The sequence below is a fragment of the Microcebus murinus genome, chromosome 5 (genome assembly GCF_040939455.1).
Source record: "Microcebus murinus isolate Inina chromosome 5, M.murinus_Inina_mat1.0, whole genome shotgun sequence".
Classification (NCBI taxonomy): Eukaryota; Metazoa; Chordata; class Mammalia; order Primates; family Cheirogaleidae; genus Microcebus; species Microcebus murinus.
The window spans coordinates 34085678-34105418 of NC_134108.1; the positions used below are offsets into that span (position 1 = coordinate 34085678).

Consider the following 19741-nt stretch of genomic DNA (forward strand, 5'->3'; position numbering starts at 1 on the left):
TAGTTTATGTGGATATAATCAACAAATACTAGAATGACTTTAGAATATAAAAATTGATTTATATAATTAATTAAATCAATAAATCAAAGCCAAACATTTGTAATTATCTCACAAGAAAACTAAACAAAATTCAATATCCATTCTTGACATTCAGAGTCTTCATGATGAAATAGAAATATATTTTCTGCATATGTTAATTAATATCTATATAGTGTTCCCATTTCTGATATTAACAAAGTATCTTATTATAGACTATCCTTGCAACTAGAAAGTCAGATAAAATATAAAATGCATCATATATCGAGAAAAGAGGCAAGATCTCGGAGAAAAGGGAAACATATCAAGGTGACTTTGACATTCTGCAATATTTTCCCTCTAGGCATTTGTCAATGTATAAATGGCACAGCCATGAAACCACGTATAAAACAGTAGCTGAAAGTATGAGGAACTAACCTGAGCTTTAGCAGTCTTATGTGTCCACAGAGACAAAACTTAAAGTTTGGGACTACAAAGATTCCTAAAAACTTGGGAATAGTAGATTACAGAAAGAAAGGAAATACATTCTCCTCAAGGTATTTGTTGATTTATAACCAGTATGCAGTCAAGAGACTAAGAGGCCAAGCAGAAATATTCTCACAATGTTTCCATAATTGTCTCATAGGTTTCAGGAGGCAAAAATTGGGATTCAGAACCCATTAGGGAAAAGGGCCTATGGTAAATATGTACGAATTCCACTTTGGTTCCCAGAGGGTATCAACCCAAGAGTAAAGATCAGTTACAAGTAGCTCAACCCTCAATGATTGCAAACCAACTTTAAACTAGCTCAATCCCAAATTGGCTTAAAGTGATCTATTCTCCATTAACTGCCTGCTAGAAAGCAAAAGTAAATCCTGCAGGAAAATAAGATTACCCAGAGTCTTAGATTATCTCTTAAAAGTTTTATATACATGTTTTTGGCATTTAATCAAAATTACCAGGCATGTTAGAAAACAGAACTAAATGATCAAAAATAAAAGAAAAAATAGACATGAGAAACATGTACATTGGGTTTGAAAATTTATAATTATTGGACCCAGATTTTAAAATATCTATAATTAATCAAAAATCTCATCAGAGAACTAAAAATGGAAACTCTAGAATATAAAATATAAAAATTAAAAATATGAACTCAATAATTAACTGTGTTAGTAGCTTAGAAAAGAGAAAGACTGAAATAAGAAGATAAAAAATATGAAGAGAATAAAGGAAAGAAAAAATTAATAAAGAGCATAAGGAAGAGAGGATATGTTAAAACTATCCAATTTTGGTCGGGCGTGGTGGCTCACGCTTGTAATCCTAGCACTCTGGGAGGCCGAGGCAGGCGGATTGCTCAAGGTCAGGAGTTCAAAACCAGCCTGAGCGAGACCCTGTCTCTACTATAAAAATAGAAAGAAATTAATTGGCCAAATTAATTTTATATATATATAAAATTAGCCGGGCATGGTGGCACGTGCCTGTAGTCCCAGCTACTCGGGAGGTTGAGGCAGGAGGATTGCTTGAGCCCAGGAGTTTGAGGTTGCTGTGAGCTAGGCTGATGCCACGGCACTCACTCTAGCCTGGGCAACAAAGCGAGACTCTGTCTCAAAAAAAAAAAAAAAAAATATCCAATTTAAATGTAATCTAAGTCCCAAAAGAAAAGAAAGGAGAGAATATTTGTAGAGTGATGACTAAGAATTTTCGAAACTATTATAAGACATTAATTTGCATATTCATCAAGCACTATAAAACTAAAGCAAGATAAATACAATAAAAACCACAGCAAATTTTTGAAAAACCAAGTCAAAGAGAAAGTTTTAAAAATAATCAGAAGAAAAGACATGTTCAAAGGAGCAATAACTTACCTTATGCCAACTTTGCAGTAATGATAACAGCCAAAAACTATGGAATGACATATTTAAATTGCTGGAAGAAAACAAATGACAGACTACATATCTAGTAAAAATAACTTCAAAAGTTAAGATAAAATAAAAGCACTTCCAGATACCCAGAATATAGGAGAATATGTCACTAGCAGACCCATACTAAAAGAAAAATTAACGGATAATTTTTAAGCAGTAAGAAATTTGTCTCAGATGGAAAAAATGAATAAATAAAAATAATTTATTCATCAATATTTATCCACTAGCTTCCATTCCCCATTGATTAAAGATTGCTCTTGGGAGCATCAACTCCCACTTCACTCCTTCAAGGCGAAACTTACGAGAGAATTGCTAACTATTACAGCTATGGAAAAGGTATGGAGGAAGGAAGTGGAAAAAAGCATAGCCTGAACTTGAAACAGGATGCTTTCTTTATGAGTCTGAGCTCCTAAAGAACTGCCCACTGCAAAATAGCTAAAGTCGGTGTTGGCCTAAAGACATGGAGTGCAGGGCACCAAAAGTCCCTGTTACACCATGGTAAAACTTGTTGAAAATGGATCATTTTGAGTCCTGTGAAATCAAATTTGTATCTATTCTTCAGTACATGTTCTTCAGATTTCTCTCCTCTCTCCCACCTAGTGGTTACAGACTTTATTAATAAATAATTAACATAACTTCAATGTCACTCTAATAATCACATTTTGACTTGTCCACTAGATTGAATGATAAATATTAATATTAGCATGTTAGTAACATTATATTCCCTTCTTAGAAATGTTAGGGCTTATAACTCAGCATTGTTTTTCTAATAAGAAATTAAGAAACTTCATGGTTCTATGAATCACCAGATAATAATATATTTCTGTTTTCACTTAAGAAAGAAACATGTCATGGACTGACTACAAAGTATGTTTGAATACACATTGTATGCTGAAGGCCTAAGAATCAGAGCTCCTCTTTCCAGAATCCAGAAAAATGGATGCTTCACAGTACAATACTATTGCTAAGTGAGTTGTCCCTCGGTTATAGGGTAAACTTCTGAACTCCACCCAGATACTCTTTGAATAATGTCTACAAGGCTTCTTACACAGACAAGAGGAAATGAAAGATATTTACTTTCTTGAAATAAAGCAGAACACACTTCCCTCCATCTACTTTGCTCAAAACAGGAGCCAGAAAAATGTTTACTCCATAATCCAAAGCCAGTCAGGGATGCCAGAGTAACCCAAGCCTGCCACAGAAATCAGAGACAAATCAAGTCACAAGTCTCATAAAATGGAAATTAATATTTATGATGGTCAGGAGTACATTTCAAAATAAATCATCTAAATATATGGGATAAAAACTTTGAAGTTTCCTCTGATCTGGCTAAAAGGCCTACTATATCCAAATTTCTCTTCCTTTTTCACCCTCAGGCATTGCTACATAAACCTGACAGCATTATTAATGCATCTCACTCTATTATTCCTTGGCTTTTCTAAATATGGGAAGATCAGAGAAACAGGTCCTTAAAAGAAGCAAACGTTATTGCTGTTGAGGGATGAACAGTTCTGCTCTTCCTTTCCTGCCACTTACGGTGCTGCAGGCCTTCAGAGAGGAGTGTGTGCAAAAGAAAAAAAAGATGAGCTAGCTCCATTGAGTGCTCAAAAAATGCACTTTCTCAAAATCTTAGGAAATCTTTTATCTTAATAGAGTACGTGCTGATGGTAAGCTGAAATTTTCAGCTGTGACAGTCATTTAACTGTGAGTACTATTTTGTCTTCATAAGCCATTTTGCATAGTTATTACGTAACAATATGTTTAAGTTATTTGGCTTTTGCCTCACATCACTCACTGTCTTTCCTGTCCAAAAGCCACAAATAAGCTGGAAACAACAAGAGTAGATAGATTCATAAGTTTGATACTGATCATCTTTACATAGAGACTCTCCTCTAGCCTGTGGCCCCAAGTGCTATTTGTGCCCCACCCCCACCCCATCCCATTGCCAGCTGCCCTGCCTTGCTCATGTTTCACACTGTGCTGAGGCAAGTGGGACTGGCTGTCCCTTTGTTTTCTCACAACAGATAAGTCTTTATTCACTCTTTCCATGTTTGTATCACTCTGCCAAGTTAACAGCTCTTTAATTTATCCTTTTTCTTCCTCCCTCCCTCTTTCCTTCCTCCTTTCCTACCTTCTTTCCTTCCTCTTTCCTTTTTTCTTTCATTCCCTCCTCTTCCTTTCCTTCCTTTCTTTCATCAAGCCATTGAGTAACTTCTTCACTTAGTCCCTGTGATCGGCTTTTGTGTACTTTTTTCTCTTGTGCCAATCCTTCAACATCAATTTTACAACTCCAAATGAAAAGACAGATGAAAATGGAGACACAACAGTGTTGTTTAGTGACCTATATATTGCTCTGACATTTAGCTAAAGATTCGAAATCAAAATTTAAAAATAAGACGCATATTAAATTAGAATGAGAAAGTATTTTCTCCCTAGGAAGTTATGAGCAGAAATACAAAACATGAAATACTGAGGACATACTGAGGAGATGGAAGATTTTACTGTTAAGAGCCAATGATCCAAAATGTAAAACTCAATTGAATACACAAACTGATTTTTAAAAAGGAATTTAATTCAGCTTGATTCATGTTTATAGAAGGGCATATATGTTTCATGCCTTGAACTTGTAAATTAAGAAAACGAGTACAAAGTTAGTAAAATATAACATAGTATATAATACCATTAATTTAGAGCTGAATAAGAAAGATGGAGGGCTAGGAAGAAAAGTAAAAGTAAGAGTAGAGAAGGAAAGAATAATAGCTAAAGACACAAAACAGAGGCAGGATAGGATAGGGAATAAATGAGAGGAATGATGTGTATTGAACACAGTCTGTATCAGACACTGTATTGGTGCTTTATATATATTTAATTTAACCATGATAGAACTCTGAAAAGTAGGCCATTGATTACTCAGTTTTATACATGGAGATTATGTTTATGGCTAAAACTGAGGGAGGGAATCAGATATCTGCCCCCTTCCCATGGCTTGCTCTGCCCTTGGAATCAGCCTGCCAAATACAGCCATTCTGTTCTCCTCATTTTTCCAGGGAGAAGGCTCAGCCTCTGTATGCCAAATCTGCCATAACTGAGTCAGGAGAGCTGTGTGATTTCAGGGGTCAATATTATGAAGCCAGTGGTCAAATACACCTAAGCCTTGTTCTCCAAAATACTACTGCAACAACATCGCGTAAAAAAAGAACCACAAAATTTTAGTGGTATAGAGCAATAAGTATTTATTTCACTCTTGGATCTGTGAGTTACATGGTAAGTCTCTGCTCCATGTGTATTCATTCTGGGGTCTCAGCAAAAGCAGTAGCAGCTACCCAAGGGAAGCCTTTTGCATCGCAAGAGCAGAAGGGCAGAGGTGCAAGAGGGCTTATACATTTCAAATTCATGTCTGCCTCACATCTGCTCACATTCCATTGATCAAAGTAAAGTAGCTGGGTTAGACCCTGCCTTAGAGAGAGGAAACATGCAGTCACTTGGCAAAAGGGTAGATACAAGGAGAGATGAAGAATAGGGCCAATAGTTGAATCCACCACACTCTAAAATCCCCAGTAATTATAATCAAGAAAAATAGAGAAATGCAGGCAGCTCAGTAGTCATTTGAGGTGTCTGTGTTATTTTCCCCACTTTTGGGTCTCTGAATGAACTGTGCTGTCGTGTACTTCCATATATTTGCACATGCTGTTTACTATATGAAGGGCCTTTCTCTCCATTCTTTTGCTTAGTAAAATACTGCTTATCTTTCAAGACTCAGTTCATGCGACACCTAGTTTTAAGGCTTCTATGGTTTCCTAACTTGGTATCATTGTGCCATTACAAATCTACTTCCCTTACTGCATTTGTAGTTCCTCCAAAATAAGGACTGTCTGTAACTTGTAAATCCTGTTGTTGCTTGTATCTAACAAGGTATCTGTAAAGATAACAGCAGTGACAAAATATTTAACCAGAGTTTTTGAAATAATTAAATGTTCATTTTATCCTGGTATTCACTTTGGTTCTATGTGCCAAAGTCAGTCCTGAAACAATAGAATTTTGAAACAGATTTTTCATTTATGTGACAAATATTTATTTAGTTCTCAAGGTTCTCAGATCTAGTGGGAGAAATAGACATTTGGATACTGTATGCATTTGAAAAGAAGGATGGAAAAAGTGTTGCCTGAGTACAGCAGAGAACACCCTACTGCTTAGCGGGTCGGGGAAAGATATAAATTACCATTTAAAGATAAAAAAATCCTGTTTTTCTTCTCCCTTTTCCATTCTATCTACCCCACTACCACCACCCATCCACAAACATGTCACACATCTTTCCTCCTCTCTTTCCAGAAGTGATTCAATGTCCAGGTAACTGAGAGATATGCTGCAGTCACCTGGCTCGAAGTAGACAGAAGTTAAACTGTTTAAACAACATCAAATTCCAAAGGGCAAGGGGCATCCTTTTTTGATGGACAGAGTGTGTATCCTGAACTCCCCTCATCTCTCAGGGCTTGAACTGATCATTCATAACACCCGGAAAGAAGCCTTCTGTTCATTAGGCATTTTTGCATTTTCCACTGATCTTCACAATCACCCTGTGAGGAAGGCTTAAAGGTAAACGGTGTCACAAAGATCCCAACATCTCTGCTTATGCTGTCATTTTGCTTTATGAATCCAATGGTGAGAATTTATACTGTAACTTCTTGACTCCAGCTTGATTTGAAGATATTGATCTTTTAAACCTCTCCTCCTTGTGATACACACGTGTGCGCATACACACACACACACACACACACACACACACACGTGCTGGCTAGAAAGAATTTGAATTGCCATTGTCTGCTATTAAAAAGTTGTTTGATTGCTTTGGGGGTTAAAGCAGAGCCAGCAGTTGATATATTATTTTGAGCCTTTCTTTAAAACTGTTCATGTCTGTCTAGTTGAGTTATATTATGATAAATGCATAGTAGACACTTACTTAGTTATTTTTTCATTGTCCATCTCCCCCATTAGAAAATCTTTAATATAGAATTTAACTTGAATGCTTTCCTGAAGTATGAAAAACATAGATGGAAAATGGAAGCCAGAAATAAATATCACTTAGTATTAGTTATTACTGAGAAAGAAGTAAGAATAAAAGTTATTACTGAAAAAAAAAATAACTGAAGAATCCTTTCCTCAGGGAGGAAAAAAAGCAGCACATACATAGATTGTTCAATGCAGCCCACATATAATCACTAAAAAGAGATCTATGCATTTGGGCAGCAATAGATAATAGTATAAGGATAGTATAAAATTCTTACCAACATATAGGGGAGAGAAAAAGAATTTCACATAAAAGTACAAATATGAGGTTGGCCATATATTTCTCCTCTATCAGAAGAAAAGAGAGCATGGTCTACAGAGAAAAGATAAAAGGTGAGACCCAAGAATTGATCACCAGCCAAGTTGAAGTTCCTGTGGGAACAAAAGAAAACACAGCTTCAGATATCCATGGGCTCAGAAAATAGGCAATATAATGTACCCCTTGGGAAAAATGTAAAACTGAACAAAGTACCTCTTTGGATAAATTAAAAAAGCAAAACATACAAACAAAATTTTAAGTCCCTTTGTAACCATGTAAGAGGTGAATCAAAGTGAAAGTTTGAAGTAGGGGTATAAAACAACTAATGGTTTTAAATACAGGATCAAGTCTACACTTTTAGATATGGTACAGAACACTAGATGGAACTCTGAAAAAGTATTGAAAGAGAAGATACACAATGTACAAAAACACAATTTTATAATGTAAATCAGGTCTTAAACAGCAGATTATAGAATAAAGATTGGAAAAGAGGAAGGTAGATGGAATAAAAGTAAGGCATAAAACCATAAGAATTCCAGAGGAAAATGTAGGAAAAAACTACTCAAGGAATTTATGAAAAAGACCTCAAATGGCATTATTGCAATAACAAAAATTAATAAATGGGATTAGATTAAACTAGAAAGATTCTGTACATATAAGGGAACAATCAACAGAGCAAATAGGCAAACTACAGAATAGGAGAAAATATTTACAAGCTACACATCTGATAAATGACTAATAACCAGAATTTACAAAGAACTCAAGCAAATCGCCAAGAAACAAACAACTTCATTAAAAAGTGGGCAAAAGATGTGAATAGATGATTCTCAAAAGAAGAAAGACAAATGGGCAAGGAACATATGAAAAACTGTTCAATATCTTCAATCAGTGAAATGCAAATTAAAATGACAATGAGATACCACTTTACCCCAGTTAGAATGGCTTTTATTAAAAAATCCCAAAACAACAGATGCTGGTGTGGATGCAGAAAGAATGGGATGTTTATACGCTGTTAGTGGGACTGCAAACTAGTACAACCTCCATGGAAAACAGCACAAAGATTCTTCAAAGAACTAAAAGTTAAGCTATTACTCAATCCAGCAATTCCTCTACTGGGTATTTACTCAAAGGAAAATAAGTCATTTTATCAAAAAGACACCTGCACTTGAATGTTTATTGCAGAATAGTTTACAAATGCAAAGACGTGGAACCACCCCAAGTTTCCATCAATTCATGAGTGGATTAATAAAATGTGGTATACGTACACCATGAACCACTACTCAGTCATAAAAGCAGATGGATTTATATCTTTTGCAACAATCTGGATGGAACTGGAGACCATTCTCTTAAGTGAAGTATCTCAAGATGGAAACACGAACACCACATGTAATCACTATTAAATTGGGACTAACTGATGAGCACACAAGTGCACAGAAGGAAGTAAAACTCAGAACAACCATGGGGGAGGGTTTGTGTGTGGGGAGGGTAATAAATGAACCCCAAAAGTACTATGAACACTATTTGGGTGACAGGCACATTCATAGCCAGGACTCAAGCATTACAAAAATGATCCTTTTAACCTAAAATATTTTTACTTCCTTAATATTTTTAAATTAAAAAAAAAATGACAAAATACCCATACCCCTTCAACTTCAACTGAGATATCAAAAAAGGGACAGCTCCTCCCTTTTCTCTATTTCTTTGAACTTGCTTCCTCCCTTACACTTCCTACCTTCACAGAGGAGCATGCAATGAAGCAAAGTTCGGCAGCCTGCTTTCACCATCCCTAACTTGTGTGGCAGAATGGAAAATTCCAAGAACAGCATGAGCTTGCTGGCTTTGGCTCGCTCTCAACAAGGGCGGGGGAAAGAACTGTGTCACGGGTGGGGTGGGATTTCCGGATTCACGGGAGCCCGCATGGGAATGGACTAGAGCCCCAGAAGAGAGGGAGCATGGAACTTTAAATGGGGCTAAGAGAAGAAGGGGGACATGGAGGAACGGAACACAGGTGCGGGAGCGGAAGAGGGTCTCCCAGGGAGCAGAAAAGGGCATGCAAAGCGGAAGCGGGGTTGCAGGGGAGCGGAAAAGGGTCTCGGTAAAGCGGAAGAGGAAGTCTCCGCACAATCTAGGGCTGTGGCGGTAGGGGCTGGCGGTTGGGCTACGCTTTCAGTGCGGTCCGGGGAAGAATCCTAGGATTGTCGCTGTGGAATGGACTCTTGCGCTCCTCCAAGCCATTCCCAAACAGGGAGCCTCCCTAGTTCTGCGGCTTGTCTCCTGCGAAGCCGCCGCGCAGACCTGCCCCCTGCTGGGCGTAGGAACGCAGTGCCGAGCGCCGCGGACCGACGTTGCCAGGTGAAGGAGAGCGCTGGGCAGAGGAAAAAAATTCCCAGAAAACAGAGAAGTAGCGACTTTAATATTTTCACAAGGATAAGGTGGCTTCCTTTCAGCGCACTAATTTTATTTCTGAATATTTTCAAGGCCCCGTGCTAAGTTAGGTAATGTTCCCTGGGACCTCTGTAATTGTCCTTTTACTTATGTATTAAATTGTCTTGCTTAACTAAACCTTTATTTCTTATACTGTTTGTGTCGTGCAGCCAACTTTTCAACAACAAAATGAGCAACTCACTTTTGGCATGAGTTTTTTCTAGAATTTGTGTGAGCTGCAATAATCATTTTAATGCTAACACACAAGAGGCACAAATGTAGGCAGAGAAAAGAAGGGATAGATAAATTATAAATTGTAGGCTGAAAAGGCTGATAAGGGCTGGAGAGAGCATTTAAGTCAGCGCTATCTCTTTTCTTACCTCGCATCCACATCGTAAGCCTACATACCTATGTGCCCTAGTTTTTGCGGTAGGTGCTAGAGGTATGGAAACTGGATATGGGCAGGATTACTAAAAGACACTTTGTTTTGTAGCACTAGTAATCCCTTGGAAGAAACAAGCTTGGGTAAGAAGTATAATTGTGAAATCTGCGGGAGGGAGGAGCATAATAATTAAACAGCCCATCCTTTCTTGACATCTTATTGGGTTCTTATCTGAAACTTGAGCAGAGAATAATCATTTGGGGCACTGGCAGTAATCAGCGTTCCGTGAATTGCTGGACGGGAGGCCTGCTTATGAAGAGGCATGGAGTTGAAACAGGGTGAGTTGAGAAAATAATAAACAGGATAGCTGGAGAGTTGGTTTGTGGCCAGATTCTTTAGCCCCTGTATGTATTTTAGTATTTAAGAAAATTATTATTGACAGTACCATTTGTTAGGCACTGAACATGCTTTCTTGCAGCTAAGTCTAGTAGGAAGATCTGGTTAAATAAGTAATTACAGTAAAGTATGCTGATCTTTTCTTAACATCTTATTGGGTTTTGACCTGAAAGGTAAGTGGATAATAATTATTTGGGGCATTGGAAGTGATCTGCATTCCACCACATATGGTGTGGCAGATAATGAAACTTGCAAGGTAGTTTATATGATGACAGCCTAAAACCAAATTGAATCTTTAAAAACCAGCTATATGTTGACAGTCTAAAATCAAATGCTTCTAATTTTTCCTTGTTTGTTACTGTAGGCCAATTGTTTTCCTTTTAAGTTTAGGTTTGTGTTCGTTTTTTTAATTTAGTGGTTCCAACATAAGGTAAAACAGGCCAGGGCTTTTAAGAGAACATCTTGCAAAATTCCTGTGCACTGAGGGGAACTGTATTTGATCACCTTTGCAGAACTTGGAAAAAACCTGATGAATGAACCCTTTACTGGCCACTGAACCCTTTGATCTCAGATGGCCATAGGAGATTGCCCTCTATTCCCCTTTTCCAGTGATTTGGCAGTGAGCTTACTCAGCTAGACTGACTCTGCTTTGCAATAAGAGCAAGACAATCCCACAAGACAAATTTTGTCCTGAAGAAGAGAGTTTATAAAATTTTAAATGCCTCAGAACCTTTTCATTGCCTTGTGATGGTGAAGGAAATCCAAAACACCAATTGTTTTACTATGTGCTTATACAGAACCTGAATCTTAAGCTATGTTCACTTGTATTTTCAGATATTATAGTAGTTTAATAATGGCTACCACTTTGTCATTTTCTCACCACTCAGCTCTACTATAGTCTCTGAATTTAGAATTGGGATGAAAGTATACATAATATATCATATCACCAAATTTTTAGAATTGGATTCCTAAACTTTAGATCAGTGAACCTAGCAGGCTTTAGCAGTGCCCAAGGTTTTCTGGCACAGGCAAAAGAATATGAAAGGGGGAGAAAAAAGAAGGAACAGTTAGTAGTGGGAGTAGGACAGAATGAGGGGAGAAAAAAATATGGAACAGAGAAAAGGATCCATGAAGTATTATAAGATTTTCTTAGGAAAAATCAGCATTTCAAAGATAGATCAAAGATGTCTAATGAGACAAAATATTACTGTTACATGAATATTTAAATTTTTCATGATTTAAGGATAAGGGTGTATAGATCTTGTGGCATTTATACTAATTTTGCTGGTGTTGTTGAGTGTTGCAGGTAGGGGTAATCAAGACAGAGCAGTAATATCTCTTATAATGAGAGCAGAAAATATGTTGTTTTCTGATTCTATAGTAATAAAAATGCTAATGCTTTTATAAGTTTTTATTCCTTATTTTCTAGTTTAATTCCTTATTCTTTAAACAGAGTATTTCAGAAAACATAGGCAAACCTATTTTTTGAAAATAGATATCTAAATCCTTATCAAGTTTCTTTAGCACCATGATTCTGAAGTTATGATCAGTGTGGAAAAGATCAGGTCCTCTGCCCCAACTGAATTTTCTTCATTGAGTTTTCTTCTTCATATCTGCAGGGGCAAAATATGCACAGAGCAGATTCCAGGAGAAAACAAGTTCCTGGACATATTATGCTTGGCTCTGAATATGTAGACTTCCCATCACTGTGAGCTGAGATAGTAGATGACCTTATTTTTCTAGACTAGAAACAGTCCTAAGAAACCCTGAATCCTACTTTCTTTGGCCTTCATAGAATGGGCCACCAAATTGAAGGTTGCCTCAGATTCCTTTTACTATTGGAGCTGTAGAGAGAGAGAGACAGAGACAGAGAAGCAGAGAGAATGAGAAAGAGAATCCAGTAGAGAGGAAAAGGAGGGAGAACAGAACTAAGAGAATTTAAAACAGCAGGTTCAGTTTGTAGCTTCCTACTGAAAGCCCTAGTACTTTGACTGAATTACTTGTCTTTACCTCAAAACCAATGTCTTACTTTGGAAGGGGGAGTGAAGAAGGGGAGAGGACTCGGGTCAGATCTTGGATTCCTCATTTAACCACATTCGGTAAGGCACTCACCGGTTGCGAAACCTTGCCCACAGCCGGCACTCATAGTCTGCACGATAGTTTATGCTGTGCATTGACGACGAATCCGTTTTGTTCTTGTGTGATGAGGAAAGCTTTAAAGCACTGAAAGCTTGTTTTACTTTATAGGCAGCTTTACTTGTAATGTAAATCAGAGTAGGTAACATATATATATATATATATATATGTTTTCATTACATTATTTTTAAATGTTCACAATTTTATTTTGATAAATGAAAAATTATTAAAGTCATATCACGCCTGTTGGCTGAAGTCAATGTGCGTGTTCATCTGTGATTGTTGACTACAGTCGCTGAGCTGTGCGCGTTCATCTGTGGCTATCGACTATAGTCAATGCTCGTCTGTGGGTGTTCATCTGTGGCTGTCGACTATAGTCGATGCTGGTCCTGAAGTAGTTAAGTTTGATAATAACACTTACTAAGTATTTACCTTAGTACCTATTGCGTAAATTGCCTCTTTTTCTGAGAGCCCTAATCTGTAACTCCTAATAGCCTCTGAGAGATTAATATTTGAACAGTTATTCAAATAGTAATAAAGTAGGAAGAATGCTACTAATTGGGTCCTTATAAAATATGTATTGCAGATATTGTAGATATGTAGTGTGTTTGTTTTATTATTTAACTCTTTTCTTAAAAAGTGTTGATATTTTGATTCATGATCCAATAGAGATCATACAACCCATTTTGTAAACATGAATAAAACCAGTCAAAGAGCTCTTGCTTTCCCTTTCTGAAGGGGAACAGAAATTCCTCAGCTAGGATTAGTGGAGGAGTTGTGGCCCTATGGCAAGCTGATTAGAGGACAGTGAAAAAGAGAATATGTTTCTCTGGCCATCTGTGAAACTGTCACTCACTTGTAGCTGCACATCTGAGGCTTGCATTCCTTAGAAACCCAACAATGAAATAATTTCTTTTTCTATTTTGTACATATAGAGCTTATGTTTAGGAGATGATGGTTAGGTACTATAATACCTATATAATAATAACCACATTGGACGTCCTTTGTTTCCACAAAGATTTAATGTAAAAGTCTGTGTGCTAAGAATTATGAATAGGTGTATTCCTTGTCATTGAGAATTTTTTAGTGGAGACAGGAGCTCACCCTTAAAATGTTACCATTCTCATCTCTAATTCTCTATTATCTAGTTGTGCATCAGTTTTTTAAGAAATATTACCTTTAGTACTTACTCTTGTTTAGTTGTCAGACTTGCCAACTAAGAACCTTCAGACATCTATAGGCTATATTATTATTGGTGGCTACTGATAGAATATTGTGTTCTTTATTTCTTATAAGCAAAAAAATAGAGTACTTAAACTAGTTTTTCAATTGGCAATTTAGAAGATTGGGAGAAATTACTGGGAAAGACAGAGACATCTTCCAAAATTTGCAATGATATTCTTCAGTTAAAAAGTTTGTTGAGGCCGGGCGCGGTGGCTCACGCCTGTAATCCTAGCTCTTGGGAGGCCGAGGCGGGCGGATTGCTCAAGGTCAGGAGTTCAAAACCAGCCTGAGCAAGAGCGAGACCCCGTCTCTACTATAAATAGAAAGAAATTAATTGGCCAACTGATATATATATAAAAAAAATTAGCCGGGCATGGTGGCGCATGCCTGTAGTCCCAGCTACTCGGGAGGCTGAGGCAGAAGGATCGCTCGAGTCCAGGAGTTTGAGGTTGCTGTGAGCTAGGCTGACGCCACGGCACTCACTCTAGCCTGGACAACAAACCGAGACTCTGTCTCAAAAAAAAAAAAAAAAAAAAAAAAAGTTTGTTGAGAAGTAAATGTAGCACCTCTACACAGAGTGTAAAATGTATACGAGTTTAAAGAACAACAACAAAATAAATACCTATGTATCCATTACCTAGGTTAAGAAATAAACATACCTATATTCTGAAACCTAACTTTTTTTTGCATTTTTTAGATAACTAAGCCAACGTTTTTCTTCATTCTTCACATGTTTCTTTTCTTTCTGGCTAAGTGTAATACAACATAAATTTCAAATCAGTGAACAAAAGTTATCTTTTATAAAAATCTATAATTGTGTAACACTAGTATTATACTGTTTCATAACCATGTTTTTGCATTGGTGGTATAGTGGTGAGCATAGCTGCCTTCAATAACCATGCTTTTATTTAATCAAATAGTCTGCATCATATAAACTATATTCTTGTCCATTCAAAATACTTGAGATTTGAGGCAACTATGGAGTGCTCTGAGTGTCTAGTTTTAAAGGTTTTTAATATATTGATTATTAGGTTTTTTTTAATGTTTATATTTATTTGGAGGAAAATCTGAGAATGATAACTTTGGTTGAGTGCTTTTGTATTTTTTCTAAATTTGACAGTGAATAGGCTACTCTATAGAGGAAAGCTGCATACAAAGGTAAGTTTTAATTAATTGTAAGATGGAAATGTAGGCCTGTCTTAGTCTATTTTGTGCTGCTACAACAAAATACCTGAGACCGTGTAATTTATAAAGAAGAGAAATTTATTTCTCTAAGTTCTGGAGGCTGGGAAGTCAAAGGTCAAGTCACCAGCATCTGGTGAGGGCTTCTCTCTGTTTCCAAGATGATGCCTTGGACACTAAGCCCTCCATGGTGGGGTGGGGTGGGGGGATGCTTTGTTCTTACATGGAAGAAGACAGAAGGGAAAGACTAACAAACTACCACCATCAAGCCCTTTTATAAGGACACCTCCCAAAGGCCACACTTGCCAATACCATTGCATTGGGGATTAAGTTTCAGTATGAATTTTAGAGGGGACAAAAACATTAAAAATAACAGGGCCATATTTCTGTTTATTTTGTAAATTTGTTTTGGGAAGGGGAATGGGATTATATAATTTTCATGCTGTAATAGATTAGCTCTAACATAATCTTTTGAAGAAATGATACCTTGAAAACATGTAAAATAAGAGTAATTAAGGATTCTCCTCTGTCAATAGCTTGGCCACAAGGGACTATGAAAATAAAGCTGGTCTGAGCTTGTTTTCCTTTAGTTGCTCCTCAGCAGAGCTGGTATGTCACTTGATTTTTTTTGTTGTACTTCTGCTTAGAACTTCAAAAATTAGAAAGAATGAAGGGAAATACAGTATTATAATCCCATACACAATTAAAAACCTCCCCAAACAGATAAGTCCTGGGCCAGATGGCTACACTTCAGAGTTCTACCAAACATACAAAGATGAACTCATACCTATACCACAGAAACTATTCCACACCATTGAGAAGGATGGTATCCTTCCTAACTCATTCTATGAAGCCAATATCACCTTGATACCAAAGCCAGGAAAGGACACAACAAAAAAAGAAAATTACAGACCAATATCCCTCATGAATACAGATGCAAAAATCCTAAATAAAATTTTAGTGAGTAGAATTCAGCAGCACATCAAAAAAATAATTCACCATGACCAGGTGGGCTTTATTCCAGAGATGCAAGGATGGTTCAACATACGCAAGTCTATAAATGCAATTCACTTCATAAATAAAATCAAGAACAAAGACCATATGATTCTGTCAGTAGATGCAGAAAAAGCATTTGACAAAGTCCAACACTTTATGATAAAAACTCTTAACAAAATAGGCATTGATGGCTCATACCTTAAATTTATCAAATCCATCTATGACAAACCCACTGCTAATATCATTCTAAATGGGGGAAAAATGAAATCTTTCCCTCTTCCATCTGGAACTAGACAAGGATGCCCACTATCTCATCTCCTATTCAACATAGTGCTTGAAATCCTAGCGATAGCAGTCAGGCAGGAGAGGGGTATTAAGAGCATCCAAGTGGGGGCAGATGAAATCAAACTCTCGCTCTTTGCCGATGATATGATATTATACCTAGAAAACCCCATGGACTCTTCCAAGAGACTCCTAGACTTGATAACTGGATTTGGTAAAATTTCAGGTTATAAAATCAATATACACAAATCAGAAGCGTTCATATATGCCAAGAACCATCAAGCAGAAACTCAAATCAAAAACACAATACCCTTTACTATAGCTCCAAAGAAAATTAAATATCTAGGAGTATACTTAACGAAAGATACAAAAGATTTATACAAGGAGAACTGCGGAACACTAAAAAAAGAAATTGCAGAAATTTAAACAGATGGAAAAATCTACCTTGTTCATGCATTGGTAGAATCAATATAGTTAAAATGTCAATATTACCTAAAGTGATCTACAGGATTAATGCAATCCCCATTAAAATACCATCAGCATTCTTTACAGATCTAGAAAAAATAATTCTTCACTTCGTATGGAACCAGAAAAAAACTCGTATAGCCAAAGCAATCTTAAATAAAAAGAACAAACTGGGAGGCATCAGTCTTCCTGACTTCAAGCTGTACTATAAAGCAATAATAGTTAAATCAGCCTGGTACTGGAAAAAGAACAGAAGCATAGATATCTGGAATAGATCTGAGATACCAGAGATGAAACCATCAGTATATGCTAATCTAATCTTTGATAAAACTGACAAAAATATGCAATGGGGAAAAGAATTTCTCTTCAATAAATGGTGCTAGGAAAACTGGTTAGCTACATGCAGAAGAGCGAATCAGGATCCCTACCTCTCACAAAAATTCACTCAAGATGGATAACAGACTTAAACTTAAGGCATGAAACCTTAAGAATCCTAGAAGAAGATGTTGGGAAAACCCTATCAGATATTGGTCTAGGCAAAGAATTTTTGAGGAAGAGCCCCAAGGCAATCACTGCAGCATCAAAAATAAACAAATGGGATCTGATCAAATTAAAAAGTTTCTGCACGGCCAAGGAAACCATCAGTAGAGCAAATAGACAACCCACAGAGTGGGAGAAAATATTTGCTCTCTACACCTCTGATAAAGGTCTAATAATAAGAATCTATCTAGAACTTAAAAGAATTAACAAGAAAAAATCAAACCATCCCATCAAGAAATGGTCAACAGAAATGAACAGAAACTTCTCCAAAGAAGACAGAATTATGGCCTGCAAACATATAAAAAAATGTTCAACATCTCTAATCATCAGAGAAATGCAAATCAAAACCACAATGAGATACCACCTAGCCCCAGTAAGAATGGCCTACATCAAGAAAACCCAAAACAACAAATGCTGGCAAGGATGCGGAGAGACAGGAACACTCTTACACTGTTGATGGGACTGCAAATTAGTGCAACCTTTGTGGAAAAGAATTTGGAGATACCTCAAATAGCTAGAAATAGAAATACCATTCGACCCTGCAATAGCATTGTTGGGCATCTACCCAAAAGAGCATAAGATATTTTATTATAAAGACATCTGCACCGGAATTTTTATGGCAGTACAATTCACTATTGCACGGTCATGGAAACAACCCAAGTGCCCGTCAATTCATGAGTGGATAATTAAAATGTGGTATATGCTCACAATGGAATATTACTCAATCCTAAGAAACGACAGTGAGCTAGCACCATTTATGCTATCCTGGATTAAGCTCAAGCCTGTTATCCAAAGTGAGGTGACACAAGACATGGAAAATGGGCCCCACATCTACTCATCATCAAATTGGTACTGACTGATTAAAACTATGGTTCTCAAATAGTGGCAGTGCTCACCAGGGATTATGGGGGGAGAGACCCAATCTTAGGGATGTGGCGAGCATTTTGGAGGGGAAGGGCATAACTCTAACGGTTCTTAGGGAGAGGCAAAGATATACAATGTAACCAAAATGTCAAAAAAAAGAAAAACAAAACTTGTTATCGGGTGGTGGGCAGGCAGGAGGGGGTAGGAGGAGAAAGGTGTATACTTACATAATGTGTGCGGTAGGCACCACTGGGGGATTGGACACACTTGAATCTCTGGCACGTCGGGGGGAGGAAGGGGAGGCAGGCAATATTTGTAACTTTAACAATATCTGTATCCCCATAATATGATGAAAGGAAAGGAAGAAAAAAAAATAATCCCATACACTGATTTAATGTTATTGGATCAATTTGTGCCTATAGAACATCCTTAGACTACATGATGAAAGTTTACTGGTGGGGAAAAAAGATATCCTTTTATGAAGTTCAGACTATATTTTAAATTTAATGCAAATCTCTAATAGAGCTCAAGAAAAAGACTATGCTCTATTTTCAATTACATATTTGAATTATTTTTGGTTTGTGTGTGTATATTTTGTTTCCCTGACAAAACTGAAAACTTTCTGATCATGAAGATGCTCTTTTTTGTTTGTTTGTTTTTTCCTGAAATAGCTAGCAAAGGGAAGATCAATGGTAGGAATTCAATAAATATTCATTCAGTTGCTACAAAATTACTTCTTACCAAATGTATTACCATATGTGTGTGTGTCTATACACTTGAATCACATTCTATCAATTTCTTGGCCATAACAACCTATGCATAAGTGGAGTTTCCTTAATGGCCCATAAGCCAAGAAATGAGTCAAGTTTTAAAAATTATTTTTTTAGAATGCAGCTAAACTCGTAGCTATAATTTACTCTAAATAATCCAATAGAGAATACCATTCTGTTTTAAAATATTTGTTTTAATTGCTAATCTAGTTATTAAGTATATTTTTTGAAACTTGTATTCATAAAGCAGAGAAGGCTTCAAAACTCATTTAGAATGCTATAGTGTGACATATTTCCATTTTTTCCCCATAGCCTTTGACCACTGAACTTAGGGATAGTGAAAGGGGAGGTGAAAAAGAAGGAATAGTGGGTTGGGGGTGAGAGAGTTATGAATATGAATGGAGCTTGTAAACATGATCTTCATAATAAATACATCCTGTCATGAGCATATAGGCTTAGTTGACTAATTTGTTTCAAGCCCTATTGCTTTGTCCATTACAATAACCTCTGAAATTTTTAGTTTAGATTTCTTCCACTAAGAGAACTTGAAGCAACTTGATATTTACATTTGAGTGATAACTTAAGACGCCTCCAAAATCGTTGTGTTTTTTCATAACTACTTTATACTTCTTAATTGGTAATAACATTTTATATTTGAAAATTTTCTTCCCTTCAATTTCCCATAGACCTGAATTTTCTACTTTTCTCACTTTATTTCTCCTTCAGGTTCATTCTTTAGGTTCATGTTCAAGTTCTGAGAGGCTCCCTTACTTTATTAATAAATCTTTTCATTTTCTTTGAGAGTGTGTACAAAGATTTG

At 36.7% G+C, this 19741-nt stretch overlaps 1 protein-coding gene across 8 annotated transcripts in view; it reads left to right on the forward strand.

Moving 5' to 3' along the window:
• The first annotated feature begins 9144 nt into the window (after positions 1-9144).
• ECHDC1 (ethylmalonyl-CoA decarboxylase 1) overlaps positions 9145-19741 on the forward strand; it is a 44244-nt gene continuing 33647 nt past the window's right edge. For 3 of the 8 annotated variants that reach the window (XM_012777464.3, XM_012777471.3, XM_012777472.3), the window contains exon 1: positions 9145-9268. In XM_012777464.3, coding sequence (XP_012632918.1) covers positions 9250-9268 — 19 coding nt within the window. In that variant the 5' untranslated portion in view covers positions 9145-9249. Of the gene's footprint in view, positions 9269-9328; positions 9756-10312; positions 10405-19741 lie in introns of those variants that run through there. The other 5 variants (XM_012777465.3, XM_012777467.3, XM_012777466.3 and 2 more) reach the window with 5 other exon arrangements.